Source organism: Balaenoptera ricei, chromosome 8 (assembly GCF_028023285.1).
Source record: "Balaenoptera ricei isolate mBalRic1 chromosome 8, mBalRic1.hap2, whole genome shotgun sequence".
NCBI lineage: Eukaryota > Metazoa > Chordata > Mammalia > Artiodactyla > Balaenopteridae > Balaenoptera > Balaenoptera ricei.
The window spans coordinates 102,317,390-102,342,775 of NC_082646.1; the positions used below are offsets into that span (position 1 = coordinate 102,317,390).

Genomic DNA, 25,386 nt, shown 5'->3' on the forward strand with positions numbered 1-25,386 from the left:
ATGAGACTGAAAATCCCTGTCCTGTTCTTGTCCTTAGGGGAAACTTTTCAGTCTCTCACCTTTCATTATGTAGATTTTTCACAGATGACGTTTACCAGGTTAAGGGAGTTCCCTTTGATTCCTAGTTTGTTGAGAGTTTTTTTTTTTTTTTTCCCCTAAAATCAGGGATGAATAATGGATTTTGTCCAAAATCAATTTCTGCATCCACTAGAATGATCACACAGTCTTAGTTTTTGTTTATTAATATGGTGAACTACATTGACTGCTTTTGAAATGTTAAACAATTCTTGTGTTTCTAAGATAAACTGTACTTGATCACAGTGTAGTATTTTTTTTATATTATTATTTTTATTTTTATTTTTTTAACATTATTATTGGAGTATAATTGCTTTACAATGGTGTGTTAGTTTCTGCTTTATAACAAATTGAATCAGTTATACATATACATATATCCCCATATCTCTTCCCTCTTGCATCTCCCTCCCTCCCACCCTCCCTATCCCACCCTTCTAGCTGGTCACAAAGCACCGAGCTGATCTCCCTGTGCTATGCGACTGCTTCCCACTAGCTATCTATTTTACATTTGGTAGTGTATATATGTCCATATATACACTACCACTCTCTCACTTTGTCCCAACTTACCCTTCCCTCTCCCCATGTCCTCAAGTCCATTCTCTATTAGGTCTGCGTCTTTATTCCCTTTTTGCCCCTAGGTTCTTCATGACCTTTTTTTTTTTGGCTTTTAGATTCCATATATATGTGTTAGCATAAGGTATTTGTTTTTCTCTTTCTGATTTACTTCACTCTGTATGACAGACTCTAGGTCCATCCATCTCACTACAAATAACTCAGTTTCATTTCTTTTTATGGCTGAGTAATACTCCATTGTATATATGTGCCACATCTTCTTTATCCATTCATCTGTCGATGGACACTTAGGTTGCTTCCATGTCCTGGCTATTGTAAATAGAGCTGCAATGAACACTTTGGTACATGACTCTTTTTGAATTATGGTTTTCTCAGGGTATATGCCCAGTAGTGGGATTGGTGGGTCGTGTGGTAGTTCTACTTTTAGTTTTTTAAGGAACCTCCATACTGTTCTCCATAGTGGCTGTATCAATTTACATTCCCACCAACAGTGCAAGAGGGTTCCCTTTTCTTCACACCCTTTCCAGCATTTATTGTTTGTAGAGTTTTAAATTATGGCCATTCTGACCGGTGTGAGGTGATAGAGATGGTAAACATTTTGAGAATTCCTTCTGTTTCCTCTCTAGTGCCTAGTAGAGGGGAAACACTCAGTAAATACCTTGAGAATTGAGTTTAATTCCTGCACTAGGGATTATGGCTCCAAAGAGATGCCATCTCTAGTGGAAGGGGATAGGCTACAGCTTTCTGTACCGCTTGAATGAATGTCTGTGTTGGAAGGGAATCTAGGGACCCAGTAATTCAGCATTCAGGGCTCTTAGTCCCAAATTAAAGAAATAAACTCTGGATTTTTAATATTGAAAAGAAATATATTGAAATGTTATTGGGTGGTTCACAGATACACTGGGAAGGCTGGAAATATAGACTCTGAAATAGGAGAAAGGGAGGATGCATAGCCAGAGACAGAACCAAAATTAATAGACTCTCTCTTCTAATGATTGCCTGTGCCTCATAACATAGTACAGCCATTTCTCACCCAAAACAAGAATACTCACCCCTTCCTCAACAGGAAATGACTTAACCTATGGACTAACTGTATAAATATTCATGACTAATATTTAAAATAACTAGGTAATGGAGAAGAAACAAAAGGCAAGTTATTCTATCTGTCTATCTATCTATCTAGTCACAGCTAGGAAAGAAATGTGGGTGGAACCGGAACCCTTGCTTCTACAATTTGTCCATGAGGCATATTTATGAGTTCCTTCCTATACTACTGTTACGGTCTAAATGTTTGTGTCCCCTTAACATCCATATGTTGAAACATGACCCCAGCTGATGGTATTAGGAGGTACGGTCTTGGAAGGTGATTAGGTCATGGTAACAGAGCCCTCATTAAAGGGATCAGTGTCCTTACAAATGAGGCCCGAAAGAGCTCCCTTGCCCCTTCTGCTATGTGAGGATGCAGTGAGAAAATGGCAGTCTATGAGCCAGGAGGCACACTCTCTCCAGACACTGAATTGCTAGTGTCTTGATCTTGGACTTCTAGCCTCCAGTACTGTAAACAATAATTTCTGTTGTTTATAAGCCACCCGATTTATGGTATTTTGTTATAGCAGCCCAAAGGGACTATGATAAATACTATCTTAGCATAGGTCTTCTTGTTTCTAGAGACTGAAACAAGAATTTATGTCTTAACATTTGATTTGGAAGATGAAATCCCAGGGATGTAAGGAGGAGGACAATGGAGGCAACAGAGGCTAGGCTAGATGCAAAACAGTGCAATGAAATGCATCACTGCAAGGGTGATTGTTCCCAACAAGCACAGAAGAGACAGAGAAGATTACTCATCAGATATATTCACCCAGCATGTCGGACTTCTCTGGCAGGAAAAATCATAGCTAGGAGGACCAGTCCAGGGAGAGAAAAAAGGGATACTTATATGTCCCATTCCTTTTCATCTCTTGCTTCCCATTAGCCAAGGTTCATCCATGGGGACTTGACCCTTTCGAACTTCCAGGTTGCATCATCTGGCCCCTTGGTGGCCACACAGGAAATCAGGAACCGTATTCCACAATACGGCTATATCTGAATCCAGAAGATGAGGGAAACTTTGTGTGGGCAGGTTTGACATATAGGTTTAATGTGGGTCTCAGCCAGCTGAGAGAGCTTGGAAAGAGGTAGCAGAGTTCCCGAGGTGAACTATGTCATTAGAAAGAAGAAGGTAATATAAGGTTTGTGTCCAATGCAATCCACTTCTTGTGCTACTCATATCTACTCATGCCCTCTCATTATCTCTAGATTCTATAGTATAATTTTTGCAAGAGAATGAAAAAACTCTGAGAAGGGAAGTACAAGTCCAGTCAGTCTAGAGCAGTTTCTCATCCTTTTATTCATTATTGCCCGAGAACCCTCTTAAGGAGGCTTATAGATCTTTTATCCTCAATTCTCTCCACCTCCTGTGAAATCAAATGCTATGAAATAAGATTTTGTCAGATAGTGTTGAGCTTTGGAGAGGCACAAACCATTAAAATGTCTTAGATTTTTTTTCACCCCGAAGTACTAATGTTTTCCCACTTCTGGGCAGTATCATCCCTGTTGAAACCCCTCCAATTTGGCCAGTGCTGCCCTCCTGGAAAACTAAGGCAAGAATGTCATCGGAAAGCATCACAATCCTCATGGCCCATTAGCTGGTGCTGAGGCTCTGATTGATATTCTTCCTCTCCCTCCGCCATCACTCATTAGATTCCCTCACTCTTGGCTCATACTGTGGCTGATTTAGGTTGTTCTCTGTGGAACCCAGAACTTTTGCCCAGAAGGGTATAATTCTTAGTGGCCCTGACCTTTGAGTTGTGGTGGCTGTAATTGCTTATTACAGTCATTCCTCCAGAGTTCGGAATTACCCTGGTTCAAGGTTTCCAGAATAGGAAGCCCATCTTCCCTACTGTGCCGTGAACTTGTGGAGGTTAGAACCTGAGTATTAACCCTATCTAAAGAGAAGGACTTGGAAAAATCGTCAGAGCCTCTAAATGAATTTTATCTGCTCCAAGTTTATTAATGAAACATTACTTAGGCTTTGCTTTATATTCTGTTCTAGCCTAAGTATTATGGGGGAAGTCATGAGGGCTAACACTCAGGTTCTTTCCTCCAAAAGTCCACGACTGACTTGAGATATAAGACGTGAACAAAAAGCAAGAGTCTGTAGTTGCCAATGGCAGGTGGAGACAAATATAATGGTTCCCATCAGATATCAAGCATGGGAGGGAAAATGCTGCAGGAATTCAGGGGAGAGAGAGCTTTCTGTGAACTAGAGTAATAAGTAAATATTTCATGGAATAAGTGAACTAGAGCTATGCTTTAAAAATGGGTAGGGTTTATACAGGTAGAAAGACACAGAGAAGGGTTTTGAACCAAGTGGATGGTACGAGCAAAGGCCAGGTGGTAGGCCCAGGCACGGCATATTCTGGTTCAGTAAAGAGACTAAAGAGACCAGCACTGCTAAGACTGAGGTTTATAAAAAGAAGTAAGAAATAAAGTTGCAAAGTTGTAGCTTGGGGCCTGATCCTGACAGGCTTTTCAAGTCAGGATAAGGTGTTTGGATTTGCATTTACCAATTCCTTACCAAACACTTCGTAGTCATTCATAAATTATACAGTGTTGCGTAATTCCATGAGTGAAGTCATAAAATCTATAGCTGGAGGGTACCACATAGGTCAATGAGAACATCACTCATTGTGCAAATAAGTAAACTGACCCCCCAGAAGGATGGGTCTCTTGTCAACATCAGTTGATTAATTTTGGCAGAACCAAAATGAGAATCCACGTGAAGTGGTTCCTAGTCCAGTGCTCTCTTGTTGATTCTCTTTCAACGTGATGTGGTAGAAAGAGTAGGGACTTTGAAATGAGACAGACCTGGATTTGAATTCCAACTTTGCTACTTGATGGGTGGGTGACCTTGGGCATGTCACTTAGCATCTTAGAGCTCCCGTTTCCATATCAATAAACTGGAGATGAGGTTTGCAAAGCACCTATCTTGGCCTCTGGAACATAGTGAGCAGCTCAACAGGTGTTAGTTTCTCCTCCTCTGTTTACTTCAGAGGGGTCAGCATCCTAGGAATTATAATTTAAGAGTTCCATAATCCCAGCCTCTTTTCTGAGCTGGTTTGAGATAAACACTGATAAAATCACCAAGGGGTCAGATAACAAAGTATCTCCAGAAAGACCAGGCTAGAACACAGGTATATTAGGCTCTGGGACAGTGAGGGATGCGAATGGAGAAGCATCAGAATATGGGGGTCAGTCACAGAAACCATCCAACGATAAGTGCCCAATTTTACGTGTCAAGCACAAAATACCATGAAAAAGGAGTGTGAAGAAGACGTTAAAACCAAGCTCAACAAAGGAAAAAGAAATTGGATAAACAAATTGTGGTATATTCATACAATGGATTGCTACTCAGGAATTAAAAAGAACAAATTGCTGAAATACACAACCACCTGTATGAATCTCAAAAACATTATGTTAAGTGAAGGAAGCCAGACTCAAAGGAATATACACTGTATGAGTTCATTCATATGAAATTACTGGATGGGCAACACTAATCTATGATGATAGAAGTCAGAATCGTGGTGGATTGGGCAGGGAGAAGAATTGATTGGTGAGGAGGACAGGAGAATTTTCTGGGGTAATGAAAATATTTCATTATTGAGTACAATTTCCCAAACACATCAAACTGAACCGGTTGAGATCTATGCATTTTATCGTACGTTACTTACATTTCAATTCTAATATGTAACAAAAACAAGACAAGCTCACCAGTTTTTCCTTTTTGCTTCAAGTGGAATTTAAATCTATTGCAGTAAGTCCCCTACATATGAACCTTCAAGTCGCGAACTTTCAAAAATGAGAACGTGCCTTCAGGCATGAGTGAAATTGCAACTTGCCCTCCATCTCTTATTGCTGACAATCCTTCAGCTCTACTATCTCCCACCTCCTCTCCCTCTTCCAGTCAGTAACTCTTCTGGCCTGTTCACTTGATGCCAGCCCCTGTATGCCAGCTGTTGTACTGTACTACTGAACTTTTCAAGGTACTCTACTGTAAGATTAACAATGTTTTCTTTATTTGTGTTTGTTTTTTATGTATTATTTGTGTGAAAAGTATTATAAACCTATTACAGTACACTACTATATAGCTGATTGTGTTAGTTGGATACTTAGGCTAACTTTGTTGGACTTATGAACAAATTGGACTTACGAACGCTCTCTCGGAACTGAACTCGTTCGTATGTAAGGGACTTACTGTATCACATTAGAGTCAATGGAAAATCTTTTCTTGCCTTTTCTTTCCTCCCAGATAAGCAGAGGTTGAGATGTTGAATCTTTGCTATGATTCTGGAAGCAGAAGCTGGGAGGCAGAGAAGAACCAAGGATGCTCCTACACGTGATAACATCCAGAGTGAAGCTATCATCCCCCGGATAGTCTAATAAAAAGTAATACAAAGCAGCCGCATAGCACAGGGAGATCAGCTCGGTGCTTTGTGACCTCCTAGAGGGGTGGAATAGGAAGGGTGGGAGGGAGGGAGGTGCAAGAAGGAAGAGATATGGGGATATATGTATATGTATAGCTGATTCACTTGGTTATAAAGCAGAAACTAACACACCATTATAAAGCAATTATACTCCAATAAAGATGTTTTAAAAAAAAAGTAATACACATTAGACATGAGAGAAGAGACCAGAAAAGTCATAGTTTCTCAGGAATAAGAAGACCCAGACAAGCCAGTGGGAGACACTTGTGTATAGCCACAAGGACTATTTGCTGGAGGCTTGTGGCCTCATATGTGAGTGTGGAAGAAGTTGTCAGTGTAGACATTTTGGAGCTAAGGTTCCTAAGAAAAGCTCTTTGGCCATGGAAAAAAATAATATTCTTCTTGGAAAACACAGAAGGACTTGCCAAAACTTATCTCAAGGAAGACCTTAGCATATCTTTACACCATGGTCTTCTTGCAAATATTATTCTCCTCTACTCTAGGGAAAAAAAGACTTATAACTGTGTGTTTATTTTCCCAATGGTCTGTAAACTTCTTGAAAGCAGGTATTTTGTGTTTTTGTCTCTAAATTGCAAACATATAAACTGATACCTGGCAAATAATATGGTCCCATCTTCATCCCCAAGTCACTATTCCTCAGTAGTCTCCTAAATCTCCTAAATCCCAGTTGAAGGAATTGTTGTATGATGGCATAAAAGAGTCTTTCTAAAACAGTTTCACAAAGATCACCAAGTGTGTGGTCTGTCTCTGAAGATTGCTACACAAAATTGTGTCCCGTCTCTGTTGAGTATCCTATTTTTCCCAATGCTATGAGTGCCATACTTTTCCCTTCTCATGAGAGCTGGCCTGAAACCAGAAAGAGGCAACTAGGACAATTCTCAGACTGGAGCTAGTGAACAGAGAGAGACCCAAGCAATAATCACCATCATGTTTCAAACTTGTACTGATGTTCACTAGAATCTGTGATTTTACTATGTGGTTTTCAAAGTCATTGCTGAGAGAGAGAGAGAGAGAGAGAGAGAGAGAGAGAGAGAGAGAGAGAGAGAGAGAGAGCCATTATCGTTATGAAAATACCTGTTGAGATTCTTGATGGTGTGGTACTGCAGGTTATTTTTGATCCACCCAATATCCATAAAACGAAGAGTCTGTCCAGGATGTGTGGTTGCATGATAATCGCTCTCATTCAATGATTTCCTTATCTAACCATCTCTCCATCTACATGCATCAGTTGTACTTAGACAGCACAGACATGCAGGAACACACACTTCCTATATGGTTTTCTTAGTCTTCAATATGTGGGAATGGGATATTGGAATTCCTGGGAATTTTTAGGAAAGCATGAAATTATAAGTCATTCTTAAAATATTTTCAGCATTCTTTATACTCTTTACTCATTAGTGTAGGTATCTAAAGTTTGTTTAATAATTATAAATTTTAGGTGTATTAGTATATACTAAGTATTGTAGACTATAGCAAATAGCCAAACACTGGAAAATGCCCCATGAACATTACTGGGTAGTACTTGAATAACTAAACATTCGGATCTCCCAATAAGATTAACAACATTATACAGAATCACATGTCAAAACTGCCAGTTTAAGGACTTATTTGTTTCTAAAATTTATTATTTCTTGGAACATAACTCATAGGATTTGTATAAAGTATCCTATGCATATAAACTTATGAATATTTATTTTATTTGCAAGAATGACTCATTTTTAACAGCAAACAGGGCCAGGAACACACACGTGGGAATAGCTACCAGCAAGACTGACTGATTAGCTTGTGACTGAGTCTCTACCAGTGCTTCTAGTTCGGGTTCCACAAATGTAGACTTAACTTTTGACTCTGTATGTCACGTTTCCTGGTTCCTACTTTCTCCTTGGCATGAGTGGATTCTGCTGAACAAGTAATCTCTCTATGTTGATCATTACGCTTTATTTGTTTATTTATTTTTAAATTAAATTAAAATTTATTTTTTAAAAAAATTAACATGTAGTTTATTTACAACATTGTATTTGTTTTATGTATACAACATAGTGATTCAATATTGTTGTAGATTATACTCCATTTAAAATTATTGTAAAATATTGGCTATTTTCCCTATGCTGTATAATATATCCTTGGACCTTACTTATTTTATACATAAACTGTACATATTTTGTACCTCTTAATTCTCTATCCCTGTGTTGCCCCTCCCCACTTCCCTCTCCCCACTGGTAACCACTAGTTTGTTCTTTGTAGAACTTTTGTAGACTTTTGGTTATTTGTAGACTTTTTGATGATAGCCATTCTGACAGGTGTGAGGTGATATCTCATTGTAGAGTTTGATTTGCATTTCCCTTATAATTAGTGATGTCGAGTGATAGTTATGCTTTAATTCTTGCAGGAGAATTATAATAATTTTCTCAGTTTTCCTGTTTTCTCAACTACCTTTTCTCAGAGTTTGGATTTAAAAATAAATACCTTTTTTGGGGGAGAAATGCTGGGAAGGAATTTCCACATAGAAGCACTACTCCTGCTGCTGTGACTAACCCTTCTCTTCACCCAACAGTTAAACTGTAAGAAAAGAGTTGAAGAAATCCACTGTATCAACATACCAGTGACATTTTTGTCATGTATTCTGGTCATAAGGTGTTTATTAATTCATAGTGGAAACATATGTGTACTTAATTACACTATGTGATGGACTGTATTTTAATAAAATTCTAATGAGAGAGGCATTGGTAGAGAAGGCCAGCAGAGGGAGAGGTTACTTCCTGGGCAAGTACTTTTCTGTAAGTCACTTGATACCAAGGACAGACAAAACCCAAAAGGCTGCATGAAAAGGATGAGCAGGGCTTTGAAAGAAGGAGTGGGAATTTGAAAGTAGCGGTGAAGATGGAGGAGAGGAAAAGTGGAGGAAACCTAAAATAGTTTTGCAAGTTCTGACTTCCATTTACGCTACCGGGACTCTACCTTGTTACCAGGGAGTGGAGGGTGGGGGAAGAGGGGAACATCATTTTCTCAAGGGAAGCATCATTGATTGACATTTCAGTCCCATGGTGTGACTCATAATGTACTGATATTCCACTCAATGTTCTAATTCTAGAATCTAACACCTTCATGCAAAGACTCATTTTAAGGGAATAATTTTTTTTATGAGAAGGAGGAGTTCAATACATTCAACTTAAATATGTTCAGAAAGGTAACTGGGGGAGCTCAGTAATTCAGTTGAAAGGATTGATCAACACTTCAGGGCCTTCTTTCCAACAGGGTAACATTTCACCCTCTTCTTTTTGAATTCCAAGTTAAATTTCTGTATGATTTGTGACACTGAAAAAAAATGAAAAGAGGCAAGAAAATGCAGTTGCAAACTTTCCTTTTGTTGGCAATCCAGACAATGCCTAGCACAGTGTGTACATTTAATTGATTCATTATGTTCTGATGTGACTTGGCCTGAGTTTGTTCATAAGCAACCTGCCAACCAGAGAGCTTTCTTTCTCTTCTCCAACGTTTAGTTGGAAGCAAAGTCATTTCCAATATTGTTAAATCCATGGCTGTTCCTGGAATAAGTAACGTGTTTTAGTTCTCCTTATCCCCATGTTAAATCAGCTTAAAAGTTTTAAAGCATCAAAAGTAGTTTTGAAGAGAAAAAGTAGTAACCAAAACAAAAAGTGTAAATCTAGGAAAAATATGAAAAGTGAAGGAGGATCATGCTGTATGATGGAACGTTTACATGTCAAATAAATCTACATGAGCCACAGATTCCTCTTAGAAATGATTATTTTCCCAGTTATAAGAGTAACACAATCTTATGTTAAAAATCATGAAAAATGCATACATGGATAAAGAAGAAAACGATCATCCATAATTCTACAAATCACAGATAACAACCATTAACTTTTTGGTGTATTTCTACTAGTTATTATGCATACGTATTTTTACAAAATTGGGCTCCTATTGTAAACAAAGATTTGTACCTTGTTTTTAATCACTTATAGTTATAAATGCCCCTTATTATAAAGTATTGATTTAAATACAATTTAAATATACTGTATTTATGTGTCCAATATTTGAAACTACATTTAGATAAATTTTCATTTTATAAATGTAAGAAACAGCTTTATATTTTCATTTTTGTTTGACTCTCTGTTCATTATTTGAGGTTACAATTTTAGAATAAGGATTATTGAATCAAAGAATAGAAACTTTTCTAGGCCATTGGCATACTTAGTCATTTAGCATTCAAAAGGTATAGCCAAATATAGAGTTAAAAATTTAACAACTAACCTTCTCTTTAAACACATGCATTAAATCAAATAATGTACACATGCTGTTTTTCTCTGCTAACTATGCTGATAAGTTCTTTCCTGTTTTGCTAGTTCTTCTTATCTTGAGTCACAGGTGTGTAGGACAAAGTGGTGAGCAGAAAAACTGTCAGAACATCTTGACCGAAGGCAGACAACCAAAATAGCCATGAATCATGAAAATGTCAAGAATTATGGCGCCAGCTCAGCGAGACCTTGATCACATAGTCCTGCGACCCCTACCTTCAAAATTCTCCTGAAGTAGACCTGCCCTCTTTCAGAGAGCAGGACGGTAGTTTTTAAGACGCTAGTTGGCTACCTTCCTCATTTGCTGGCAAATTAATACATTTCTCTTTCCTTTATCCTCACAACTTTGTCTTCATTATTCTCATTCAGCTCTGGGCACAGGGACCGAATTTTCCGTTACAAAGGGTTATATCAATTTCTTAGAACAGTTTAAATACCCACTGCAGACACTCTCACTCTTGTAAAAATTAAGAAACAAAAACCTCAACTAAGACAGAGTCAGGAGTCCAGAAGGGGGAGCTCTCATGCCCTATAATGATAGCAGAGCCCAAGAAGAAGAAGAAATACTTCCTCTTCTTGCCTGGTAAGAGTTCAGCCAATGAGGGACTGTCACAACTCAGCCAATGAAAAGCCACTATACTTTGGAACTCTCACTTCCTCCAATGGACTCTTTGTTTACTACAGTACTACCAACTTCCTTTCCCCCTCTTTAAAAGTGTTCTCCTCTCCTTGCTCTGTGAGGATTTGTGTGGGATTTGCTCCAGTTGCAGACTCTGAACTACAGTTCTTTGCTGATCCTGAATAAACTCATTTTTGCTGGAAAAATAACTGGCAGTCTATTTGTTTTAGGTCAACACTCTCTTCCTAGAATTGCTAGACAAAATCAGCTTTAGCAGCTGGGTCAAGACCCTTGTCTTGTAGTTATTCTGGGAGAGGTCATTCCAGTTAAGAAATGTCCTGGCAGTGCATACTTGTAAGTCCTTGAGGCACTTTGAGGCTAAAAGGTGGTCTTTTGCTGGGACAAGTCTCGACAGAGACAATTAGGCCATGTAAAGCTGAGACCTTTACAGATCCTTAAAATTTTGACTTCTTTTGGACAAGTTTAGATTTCTTGCTTAGTTTCATCATCAAGAAGTTTCGCTTTAAGTTAAGGTACTGTAGCTCCCAAGAGTTATGCAGTATCAACAAAAAAATTAACTCGGGCCAAGAACTACTGGGTTTTGGCAGAAGCAAGAAGAACTACAATCCTGCGGCCTGTGGAACAAAACCCACATGCACAGAAAGATAGACAAGATGAAAAGGCACAGGGCTATGTACCAGTTGAAGGAACAGGACAAAACCCCTGTTCCTTCAGGGGTTTAGAAAAACAACTAAATGAAGTGGGCATAGGCAACCTTCCAGAAAAAGAATACAGAATAATAATAGTGAAGATGATCCAGGACCTCGGAAAAAGAATGGAGGCAAAGATTGAGAAGATGCAAGAAATGTTTAACAAAGACCTAGAAGAATTAAAGAACAAACAGAGATGAACAATACAATAACTGAAATGAAAACTACGCTAGAAGGAATCAATAGCAGAATAACTGAGGCAGAAGAACGGATAAGTGACCTGGAAGACAGAATGGTGGAATTCATTGCTGCAGAACAGACTAAAGAAAAAAGAGTGAAAAGAAATGAAGACAGCCTAAGAGACCTCTGGGACAACATTAAATGCAACAACATTCGCATTATAGGGGTCCCAGAAGGAGAAGAGAGAGAGGAAGGACCTGAGAAAATATTTGAAGAGATTATAGTCGAAAACTTCCCTAACATGGGAAAGGAAATAGCCACCCAAGTCCAGGAAGCACAGCAAGTCCCATACAGGATAAACCCAAGGAGAAACATGCCAAGACACATAGTAATCAAATTGGCAAAAATTGAAGACAAAGAAAAATTATTGAAAACAGCAAGGGAAAAATGACAAATAACATACAAGGGAACTCCCATAAGGTTAACAACTGATTTATCAGCAGAAACTCTACAAGCCAGAAGGGAGTGGCATGATATACTTAAAGTGATGAAAGGGAAGAACCTACAACCACGATGACTCTACCTGGCAAGGATCTCATTCAGATTCGAAGGAGAAATCAAAAGCCTTACAGACAAGCAAAAGCTAAGAGAATTCAGCACCACCAAAACAGCTCTACAACAAATGCTAAAGGAACTTCTCTAAGTGGGAAACACAAGAGAATAAAAGGACCTACAAAAACAAACCCAAAACAATTAAGAAAATGGTCATAGGAACATACATATCGATAATTATCTTAAACATGAATGGATTAAATGCTCCAACCAAAAGACAAAGGCTTGCTGAATGGATACAAAAGCAAGACCCATATATATGCTGTCTACAAGAGACCCACTTCAGACCTAGGGACACATACAGACTGAAAGTGAGGGGATGGAAAAAGATATTCCATGCAAATGGAAATCAAAAGAAAGCTGGAGTAGCAATACTCATATCAAATAAAATAGACTTTAAAATAAAGAATGTTACAAGACACAAGGAGAGACACTACATAATGATCAAGGGATCAATCCAAGGAGAAGATATAACAATTATAAATATATATGCACCCAACATAGGAGCACGTCAATACATAAGGAAACTGCTAACAGCTATAAAAGAGGAAATCGACAGTAACACAATTATAGTGAGGGACTTTAACACCTCACTTACACCAAAGGACAGATCATCCAAAATGAAAATAAATAAGGAAACAGAAGCTTTAAATGACACAATAGGCCAGATAGATTTAATTGATATTAATTGGATATTCCATCAAAAACAGCAGATTACACTTTCTTCTCAAGTGCGCACGGAACGTTCTCCAGGATAGATCACATCTTGGGTCACAAATCAAATCTCAGTAAATTTAAGAAAACTGAAGTCATATCAAGCATCTTTTCTGACCACAACACTGTGAGATTAGAAAAGAATTACAGGGGAAAAAAAGTAAAAAACAATGGAGGAGGCTAAACAATGGAGGCTAAACAATACGTTACTAAATAACCAAGAGATCACTGAAGAAATCAAAGAGGAAATTTAAAAATACTTAGAGACAAATGACAATGAAAACACGACGATTCAAAACCTATGGGATGCAGCAAAAGCAGTTCTATGAGGGAAGTTTATAGCTATACAAGCCTACCTCAAGAAACACGAAAACTCTCAAATAAACAACCTAACCTTACACCTAAAGGAACTAGAGAAAGAAGAACAAACAAAACCCAAAGTTAGCAGAAAGAAAGAACTCATAAAGATCAGAGCAGAAATAAATGAAATAGAAACAAAGAAAACAATAGCAAAGATCAATAAAACTAAAAGCTGGTTCTTTGAGAAGATAAACAAAACTGATAAACCATTAGCCAGACTCATGAAGAAAAAGAGGGAGAGGACTCAAATCAATAAAATTAGAAATGAAAAAGGAGAAGTTACAACAGACACCGCAGAAATACAAAGCATCCTAAGAGACTACTACAAGCAACTCTATGCCAATAAAATGGACAACCTGGAAGAAATGGGCAAATTCTTAGAAAGGTATAAGCTTCCAAGACTGAACCAGGAAGAAATAGGAAATATGAACAGACCAATCACAAGTAATGAAATTGAAACTGTGATTAAAAATCTTCCAAACAAAAGTCCAGGACCAGATGGCTTCACAGGTGAATTCTATCAAACATTTAGAGAAGAGCTAACACCCATCCTTCTCAAACTCTTCCAAAAAACTGTGGAGGAAGGAGCACTCCCAAACTCATTCTATGAGGCCGCCATCACCCTGATACCAAAACCAGACCAAGATACTACAAAAATGAAAATTACAGACCAATATCACTGATGAATATAGATGCAAAAATCCTCAACAAATTACTAGCAAACAGAATCCAACAACACATTAAAAGGATCATACAGCATGATCAAGTGGGATTTATCCCAGGGATGCAAGGATTCTTCAATATATGCAAATCAATCAATGTGATACACCATATTAACAAATTGAAGAATAAAAGCCATATGATCATCTCAATAGATGCAGAAAAAGCTTCTGACAAAATTCAACACCCATTTATGATAAAAACTCTCCAGAAACTGGGCATAGAGGGAACCTACCTCCACATAATAAAGGCCATATATGACAAACCCACAGCAAACATCATTCTCAATGGTGAAAAACTGAAAGCATTTCCTCTAAGATCAGGCACAAGACAAGGATGTCCACCCTCACCACTATTATTCAACATAGTTTTGGAAGTCCTAGCCATGGCAATCAGAGAAGAAAAAGAAATAAATGGAATACAAATTGGCAAAGAAGTAAAACTGTCACTGTTTTCAGATGACATGATACTATACATAGAGAATCCTAAATATGCCACCAGAAAACTACTAGAGCTAATCAATGAATTTGGTAAAGTTGCAGGATACAAAATTAATGCACAGAAATCTCTTGCATTCCTATACACTAGTGATGAAAAATCTGAAAGAGAAATTAAGGAAACACTTCCATTTACCACTGCAACAAAAAGAATAAAATACCTAGGAATAAACCTACCTAGGGAGAGAAAAGACCTGTATGCAGAAAACTATAAGACACTGATGAAAGAAATTAAAAATGATACCAACAGATGGAGAGATATACCATGTTCTTGCATTGGAAGAATCAATATTGTGGAAATGAGTATACTACCCAAAGCAATCTACAGATTCAATGCAATCCCTATCAAATGACCAATGGCATTTTTTACGGAACTAGAACAAATCATCTTAAAATTTGTATGGAGACACAAAAGACCCCGAATAGCCAAAGCAATCAAAAAACGGAGCTGGAGGAATCAGACTCCCTGACTTCAGACTATATTACAAAGCTACAGTAATCAAGACAATATGGTACTGGCATAAAAACAGAAACATACATCAATGGAACAAGATAGAAAGCTCAGAGATAAACCCACACACCTATGGTCAACTGATCTATGACAAAGGAGGCAAGGATATACAATGGAGAAAAGACAGTCTCTTCAATAAGTGGTGCTGGGAAAACTGGACAGCTACATGTAAAAGAATGAAATTAGAACACTCCCTAACACCATACACAAAAATAAACTCAAAATGGATTCGAGAACTAAATGTAAGACTGGACACTATAAAACTCTTAGAGGAAAACATAGGAAGAACACTCTTTGACATAAATCACAGCAAGATCTTTTTTGATCCACCTCCTAGAGTAATGGAAATAAAAACAAAAATAAACAAATGGGACCTAATGAAAGTTAAAAGCTTTTGCACAGCAAAGAAAACCATAAACAAGAACAAAAGACAACCCTCAGAATGGGAGAAAATATTTGCAAAGGAATCAATGGACAAAGGATTAATCTCCAAAATATATAAACAGCTCATGCAGCTCAATATTAAAGAAACAAACAACCCAATCCAAAAATGGGCAGAAGACCTAAATAGACATTTCTCCAAAGAAGACATACAGATGGCCAACATGCCCATGAAAAGCTGGTCAACATCACTAATTATTAGAGAAATGCAAATCAAAACTACAATGAGGTATCACCTCACACCAGTTAGAATGGGCATCATCAGAACATCTACAAACAACAAATGCTGGAGAGGGTGTGGAGAAAAGGGAACCCTCTTGCACTGTTGGTGGGAATGTAAATTGATACAGCCACTATGGAGAACAGTATGGAGGTTCCTTAAAAAACTAAAAATAGAATTACCATATGATCAGCAATCCCACTACTGGGCATATACCCAGAGAAAATCATAATTCAAAAAGACACATGCACCCCAATGTTCATTGCAGCACTATTTACAATAGCCAGGTCATGGAAGCAACCTAAATGCCCATCAACAGATGAATGGATAAAGAAGATGTGGTACATATATACAATGGAATATTACTCAGCCATACAAAGGAATGAAATTGAGTCATTTTTTGAGACGTGGATGGGCCTAGAGACTGTCATACAGAGTGAAGCAAGTGAGAAAGAGAAAAACAAATATCGTATATTAACGCATGTATGTGGAACCTAGAAAAGTGGTACAGATGAACTGGTTTGCAGGGCAGAAGTTGAGACACAGAAGTAGAGAACAAATGTATGGACACCGAGGTGGGAAAGCCGCGGGGGTGGGGGGGTGGGGATGGTGGTGTGCTGAATTGGGCGATTGGGATTGACATGTATACACTGATGTGTATAAAATTGATGACTAATAAGAACCTGCTGTATAAAAAAATAAATAACATTTAAAAATTAAGAAATAAATAAATAAAAATTAAAAAAACAAGAAATAATGGGTTTCTCCCACTGAAGTTAAGGATTACTCAGAAGATTCTGTTTTCTTACTGAGAAACCACATTCTTCATAAAATAATCAGGTTTTTCCCTGTATGTTTTAAAAAAATTTTGAGAAGTGCAAAAGAAAAAAAAAAGAACTGTACTGGGAGCCCTCTTCACCTCATTTTTCCTCAGGGTGTAAATAAGAAGGTTGGGCAGCGTGAAGTCAGGTGTGAAAACCAGAGAGGGAGCCAATTCTACTTGACTGTTTACCTGTAGTTGGTGCACATGTGGCAGCTAGACCTTGTGGAGGTGGGAGAAACAGTAATGCCACCCGCTGCGTGGATCTGAGCAGCAGCCGTTATGAAGACACAGGAGGAAGTGAGAAAGGAGGAACAGCAAAAAGACGACGTGAAAGCCACCAGAACAGAGAGCACATGCCGGCAGTCCTGGCATCATCCAGATGCAGCTTTCCATACTCTAACATGGCTAGCACCTAGTAGGTGCTTAGTCAATGAATGCTAATTCCTGACCATATCTTGCCATGGCAGAATGAAAGAAAATGAAGGTGACCAGGTGGGATGGATGGAATGAAGGAAATGGATGCATTAAATAAGCTATTGCTTGCCATACGTTCATTTCCGAAATAATAATAAAATATATTTCTTTAAGTAAAATACAGGTTTTTATGGATAGTCCCTACTTAATGCATGCTTCATGGGATAAATTGAAATCATTGTCTCCTCAGGAGGCAGGATGTCTAAAGGTCTAAAGGTATCAACTTTCATTCACAGCATGTTTGGGGGGGTGTTGATAGAACAATTGCCATGGGTGAGCTGTGATCTTTAAGTCAGACTAGCAGCCTAGAGCTCCTTCATTGAAAGTTTTATCCAAATTTTCAAATCTTATTCGAAGCGCTTCAGGAAAATGAGTATAGATTGTAGACATGGGACAAGTATAGCAAGCAAACAAACAAACAAAAACAACAACAACAAAAAACCCAAAACAAAACAAAACATATTAACTGCAAAGTGTGGGACAGTAAGTATTATAATGCTATATTTGTCATTATCATCTCAAGCGACAGACACCCACCCCAGTCCCCCTAAGCCTTCAGTTGGTATCAGAAGCTGCTTTACTGATGACGGCATTCCTCAGAACGCCTTTGACGTCCTTGTTCCGCAGAGTGTAAATCAGGGGGTTGAGTAAGGGGGTGACAGAAGTGTAGACCAGGGCGATCCTCGTCCTCTGGGGTGCTGGACCGTGGACGTAGGTAGACCAGGCTGCAGCAGCCACACTGCAGCAAGACCACGGTGAGGTGGGAGAAGCAGGCGGAGAAGGCTGGGTGGCGGCCCTCAGCAGAACGGATGCGCAGGATGGCGGAGGTGATGAACACACAGGAGACAGAAATGAGGACGAAGGGGACGGTCCGAACGAGGAGGCTCACGGCATAGAGGACAGCCTGGTGCAAGCGGGTGTCTGCGCAGGCCAGCCGCAGGACCGGCGGCACATCACGCAGGAAGTGGTTGATTTCCCGGCGGTGCCCGCAGAAGGGCAGGGGGAAGATTAAGGAGGTGAGCTGCAGGGGGAGGAAGAGGGCCAGGCCCACGGCACAGACCACCATTTGGATGCACAGCTTCTGGGTCATGATGAGTGGTCGTGAAGTGGGTGGCAGATGGCCACATAGCGGTCATAGGCCGTGACTGCCAAGAGAAAACAGTCAGTGCTGCCAAGCGTGACGTAAAGGAACATTTGGGTCCCACGAGTAGCTAAGGGAATGGGCTTCCGGGCCTCCAGAATGTGGGAAAGCATCAAAGGCACCACAACAGAGGTGTAGCAGATTTCCAGGAAAGACAGATTGGACCGGAAGAAATACATAGGGGTGCGGAGGGCGCTGTGTGCTTACACTGCCCAGATGATGGCTGTATTGCCGCAAAGGATCATCAAGTAGAGAAGGAGGAAGAGGATGAAGAGGAGGGCCTGGCATTCCAGGACGGTGGTGAAGACTCGAAACACAAACTCAGTGGGGCCGGATTGGTTGAGGACAGGGCTTCTAGCACACTTGTCTCCTGCAAAAGAAGACCAGAAAGTGCTGAACCTTCCTTTACTGAGTTACTTAATTGCCTGAGTAGAATCAGGCATTTAAAATTTGATTTTTGATTTGGAATTACCTATTTAGTATACCGTTTCCAATCTCCATGTTTGGGAATGAATTCACAATAGAGGGCATGGTATCTTATTCCTTGAAAATCTTCATGAACGGGATAGATTCTAATCTGTAAAAGTTTCTGGTGACAGAGATGTCGCCAGATGTTCCCGGAGAAACTTTTTCTTTTTTTTAACTCTGGTATTTAAAATCCAATTGACAAACGCTAACTCTTTGCTTGTATTTAATTAAACTAAAGAGTTGCATACAATTTTACTTTGTTATCCATGGGGGATTGCTTCCAGGACCTCCTTGGATATCAAAATCCATGAATGCTCAAGTCGCTTTTATAAAATTGGATAGTATTTGCCTATAACCTACACACATCTTCCCGTTTACTTTACATACTCTCTAGATTACTCATAATACCTAATACAATGTAAATGCTATGTAAATAGTTGCTGGTGCCTGGCAAATTCAAGTTTTGCTTTTTGGAACTTTCCGGAAATTTTTTTTTTCAGATATTTTCTATTGTTGATTGGTTGAACCCACGGATGCAGAACACACGGATAGGGAGGGCCGATCTAGCTGTAGATAGTTTCAAAATTAGATAAGTGGACGTGATGTTTACTTTTTTGGTAAACATTCTTTTTGAAATATAGCATACATACAGAGAACTTTACAAATTCTAAGTGTACAGTTTGATCTGTTTTTTACACAGTAAATATACCAATATAAACACTACCAAGATTAAGAAATAGAACAATTCCAGTAAACTACAAGCATTCTTTATGTCTTCTCTCAGTCCTTATCCTTCACAAAGATAACTACTCTCTTGACTTTTATCACTGAAGATTAGTTTAAGCTTCAATTTATATATGTAATAAGAAAGTGTGTACTTTATTGTAATTGGCTTCAACATTATGTCTGCAAAGTTATTTTTGCTGTTTTGTATAGCAAGACTGTTCTTTCCATTGCTTTATGGTATCCCATTTTTTATGGCTATACTATAATTTATTCATGAATTTTTCACTTTTCATCCAGTTTTGAGTCCATATAAAACTAGGCAAACACCTTTTATTCCAATCCTTTCTGATATATATTCTTTATCTATTTCCTCTTATTTGAGTATTTAAAAAAAGTTTCCAACCATGAACCTAAACTTTTAAGACTTGGACAGATTCAGATGAAAGGAACCTGTAAAGGAATCAGGTAAAAATGAAGTGGCGCTGCTTGAGGGAAGAAAAGACAATAAGAAAACTAAAAATACAATAGCAGAATTCAAATAGGCATTAAAACAATCAGGTGAGTAAGAGTTTTATGAGCATCTGGGAAGGGGAAAATACCTGTCAAGTAAGCACTTTCTACAGTTTGGACTACAATTTTATTTTCAATACAAAACCCCATGAGACAATAGAGCAATGTCTACAGAGTTTTAAGAAAAATTCTTGTGAAAGAATACTATACCCAGGTTTAGCGATATATGCTCAAAAGCAACAGAAAGGGGCTTCCCTGGTGGCGCAGTGGTTGAGAATCTGCCTGCCAATGCAGGGGACACGGGTTCGAGCCCTGGTCTGGGAAGATCCCACATGCTGCGGAGCAACTAGGCCCATGAGCCACAATTACTGAGCCTGCGCGTCTGGAGCCTGTGCTCTGCAACAAGAGAGGCCGCGATAGTGAGAGGCCCGCGCACCGCGATGAAGAGTGGCCGCCGCTTGCCACAACTAGAGAAAGCCCTCGCACAGAAACGAAGACCCAACACAGCCAATAAATAAATAAATAAATAAATAAATAAATAAATAAATAAATTTAAAAAAGCAACAGAAAGATTTTCTCAGATTAACAAGGGTTCAGGAAACACAGGCATACCTCGGAGATGTGGGCTCAGTTCCAGACCACAGAAAGAAAATGAATATTGTGATAAAGCAAGTTACAACGTTTTTGGTTTCCCAGTGTATATAAAGTTGTGTTTACACCATATTATAGTCTATTAAGTGTGCAATAGCATTATGTCTAAAAAATGGGCATACCTTAATTAAAAAATGCTTTGTTGCTAAAAAATGCTAACAATTATCTGAGCCTCAGATTTGCAATAGTGACATCAAAGATCACTGATCACAGATCATTGTAAAAAATATAACGATAATGAAAAGGTTTGAAATATTACAAGAATTACCAAAATGTGACGCAGAAGCATGAAGTGAGCAAATGTTGTTGGAAAAATGGTGCCGAAAGACTTGCTTGATACAAGGTTGCCACAAACCTTCAATTTGTAAAAAAAAAAAAAAAGATGCAAGATCTGTGAAGCACAATAAAGTGAAGCGTGATAAAATGCTTGCATACCATTCTAAATACAATTAAAACAATTCCTCAACAAAAACTCTGGGTTGCTGGGTGATTAATTAGAACATATAATTCAAGATTGAGGAAGTTGTAATATAAAAACCTGATTTGAGAAATCAAAGAGTAAAATATATATTTAACACTAAATGGTTAATGCAAATATTGTTAAAAGCAAAAAACTTCTAAGAATAATTATTGAAAACATACATAATATAAAATGCAAAAACATTAAAATAGCTATGCATATTTAAAACCACAAATTATACAACTGGGAAATTGGTGGGGAAGGATGGGAGAAATGAAAGTATACTAATTTCCTCAATCTATGGAAGGAAGGATTCAAGAGCTATTTCATGTAGATGTGACTAATTAGAGAAATCTCTATTCAAACATGTAATTCTGAATAATAATCATCAGCAGAATATACACACAGCATATCCACTCCAAACGACCTGATTTTAAAAAGTAAATATACCAATTTAAAAAAGTAAATATTGTGCAGAGAGAAAAAAGCTGAAAACAAAGGAAAATGTGAACAAACATGTAAGATAAAATAGCTTAACATAAGCTGAGAAAAGTAAATTTTTCACTTCTGAAAATAAGTTTAAGTGAGGTTTATGTTTTATTAAAGGAGTCTCACATTTACATTAGAAAAAATTCAACCAAGTTTACATATATTGACATAAAATGGCTAGCATCACTTTTATTTAGCATTGTGTTTTATGACATAGCCAATGCAAGAAGACAGAAAAAGGATGCAGAAGATTTGATTGTTTAATTTAAAACATCACAGAACAAACTGAAAAATTGAGATGAATAAGATATTCATTATGGTGGTTAGTTCCAAACGGAACGTAGTAGGGAGTCTCAACTAATTCTTACTTAACTGATGTGTCAGAGTAACCAATGCTCCTCATCCCCTCTGTACAATATACTAGATTATGACCATGAAGTACTGAACACAAAAGACCTATGGCTTATTCTCTGATATGTTTGAACATTCCTACAACCACAAATTGAATTGTATGTCTATAAGTCAGTTGAATTTCACCCAAGCCTAATTAGACCATTTGGATTCATTTTTGTAATGATGTAATTTTATTACATTAAAATTCCAATATTTTTATTTTTTAATTTATTTTTCATTCTTTTGGCCACGCAGCATGTGGGGTCTTATTTCCCTGATCAGAGATTGAACCCGTGCCGCCTGCATTGGAAGCACAGAGTCTTAACCACTGGACCGTCAGGGAAGTCCTGACATTCAAATATTTTAAAAAGTGGAAGAAAACTAGAAGATAGTGTAGATAAATATTTTTCAGATCTCAGAGTACAACCAAGTGACTTAAAACCAAATGAGCAGAGAACATAAAAGTATTGATATTTTGACAGAATAAAAATTTAAAAATTTTGTGTGTCAAAAGTACAATAAGCAAACTGAATAGAAAATGAAATTTTATAACCCAGAAAAAAATCATCATCAGAAAAACAGGCAATTCAAAAAAGAAGAATTCAAAGGCAAACAAAAATATAAAAATTCAATTTCATTATTATTCAAATAAATATAAATTTAAATAAAATTGGATACTATTTTCTGCTTAGAAACCAACAGTTTTAGAAGAAAGATAATACCTGGTTGTGAAAGTTGCGAAGAGGAATATATTCCCAAATATTGCTACTGGAAGTATAAAGTGCTATAAAGATGTGTGGAGTGCAATCTGATAATATACAATAAAAGACTTGAAGAAATGCATTCATTTTGATTCAGCAAAAATGTATTAAGGAATTTTTTAGAAACTAACCATGTGTATGTGCATAAAATTGTTGACAGGAGTGTTCATTAAAGTTTTCAATATAATGGTGAAAAATTGTAAATATCAATAATGAGAAAATGCTTAAATTCACTGTGGTCTATCCATGTGATGGAACACTGCAGTCATTTGAAAATGATGTTGCAGAAAAATACTTAGTAAGATTGGGAAGCTCATGCAAAAACAGATTATAAACAAGTGTTAAATCATGATTCCATTTAAAAAATAATTATTTCTGTTCATAAAAAATAAAAGAACATACCTTAAAATGTTAACAATGAGTATACCAGGTTGGTGGGATTTTAGTTTATGGCTTCTATATTTACAAATTTTACAAATTTCTATATTTACAAATTTTACAATGAATATACCCAATTTTGCAATCATATAATACATTTAAAATTTTCCTTTGTCTTTTGTTATTTTAACATAATGTTGGGAAGGAAGAATGGTAGAGTGTTAATCGCATGGATTTTTGTAGTCAATTAGATCTGGGTGTGAAAACTACCCTTATTTGCTAATTTAATTTTTACTTAATTATGTTACTTGATGAGCCTTGATTCACTAATGTGTGATTGGAGATGTGAATATGGAGCATTATGAGGACTTTATGAAAATTAAATGTTTCAAATATAAAATGTGCCTGGATATAACACTGGACATAACAGGTGTCCAGTGAACACAACTGCCTTCCTTTCTCTTTTCTCATGATGGTGAGTTTCCCTTGGATATTTACCCTTCAGTTCTTATCTTTTCCAAAGTAGACAGTGAGGATCCTCTAGAGTTGTATCCTCCCAGGCCTTGCAGTTGCACTGCTAAACCTTGAAAATCAGAAGAAGAGTAAAAGAGAAAAGGAAGAAGAATAAAATAAAATGGATGAGACATTTCAGTAAAATAATGTGATTATATACCATCAAAGCCAAGTAAGATAGACCTTTTGGCTCAGGAAAACATTTAAAAAAGAATCTATCTTATTAAGGCTTGAATATCAAATGAGCAAGATTTGCTGCAAAACATACTTAATCTGTGGATAATGGAAGATATATAGTATTGGAGCCTGATGTCTGCCAGGACAAGTTATACTAGGGCAATTTCAAGGGAAAAAAACTAGCACATATATTCAAGGTGAGGCTATAATCTATTAAAAAATAAAATGCATCAAATTTTGTACTTACATATAAGGGTTTTCCCTTTCAATGGTCACTTTCAAAGGTTTTGCACTTACTCTAATGGTGTTTCTTTCAAACCATTTTAGGATTGCCTCTGGGGGTTATTTTAAAAGACTGCACATTTTCTTGAATATCATTAGTTGTGACGTATGTTCACACTTGGAGAATGCATTTGCTTTTTATTACTTAATAGCAAAATATTTGAGGTACGGTGAGATAAAATATAGTAAATTAACCAGGTGGCCCCATTTTGCACTATAGAGTTTGATCAGAACAGGAGTTGGTGAAGATAACATTGTTGTGAGTAGAAACATATGTTTATCTTCAGCTTTTTTTTGAAATGTAAGAATAAATATTATCGGGGCTTCCCTGGTGGTGCAGTGGTTGAGAATCTGCCTGCCAATGCAGGGGACACGGGTACGAGCCCTGGTCTGGGAGGATCCCACATGCCGCGGAGCAACTAAGCCCGTGAGCCACAACTACTGAGCCTGCGCATCTGGAGCCTGTGCTCCGCAACAAGAGAGGCCGCGATAGTGAGAGGCCCGCGCACCGCGATGAAGAGTGGCCCCCGCTTGCCACAACTAGAGAAAGCCCTCGCACAGAAACGAAGACCCAACACAGCCATAAATAAATAAATAAATAAATAAATTTTTTTAAAAAAGAATAAATATTATCAGTGCTATTAGGTGTACCATTCAAGATGCGTGGCAAAATCTTTGTGAAAATTTTCCTCATGTTCAAGTTTTCAACCATAAGTAATTGATTTTGTCATTCCAATTCATCTGTTTTGGCCACTGACCTTAAAGTAATCTCTCCATTGGCACAAATGAAAAATCTGACCATTTCAACATTTTCATCTGGCTTATGTGTGAGGGGTTGATTGGATCTAAAAAAGTTCTTGATAGACATCATCCTGGTGCCAGCTCTTTATTTCACGTCCAAAAGAGCTCTGTGTAAATACATTTGAATCTTTATCATCCTATTGTATTTCAAGAGGCATTCAAAACTTCATTTCTTTATTACTTAACAATCCATGTAAATCCATAAAGCTGCATTTATTCTTCTCAGTCTTCTACTACTCTTCCCA

The 25,386-nt window shown here is 37.6% G+C and overlaps 1 protein-coding gene across 1 annotated transcript; it reads right to left on the minus strand.

Moving 5' to 3' along the window:
- Positions 1-17,946: 17,946 nt before the first annotated feature.
- LOC132370224 (olfactory receptor 10Q1) lies at positions 17,947-19,033 on the minus strand. The gene is given in 4 exon segments (XM_059929952.1): positions 17,947-18,067; positions 18,069-18,492; positions 18,495-18,902; positions 19,018-19,033. Coding segments are annotated over 4 exon segments (969 nt in total).
- Positions 19,034-25,386: the final 6,353 nt, after the last annotated feature.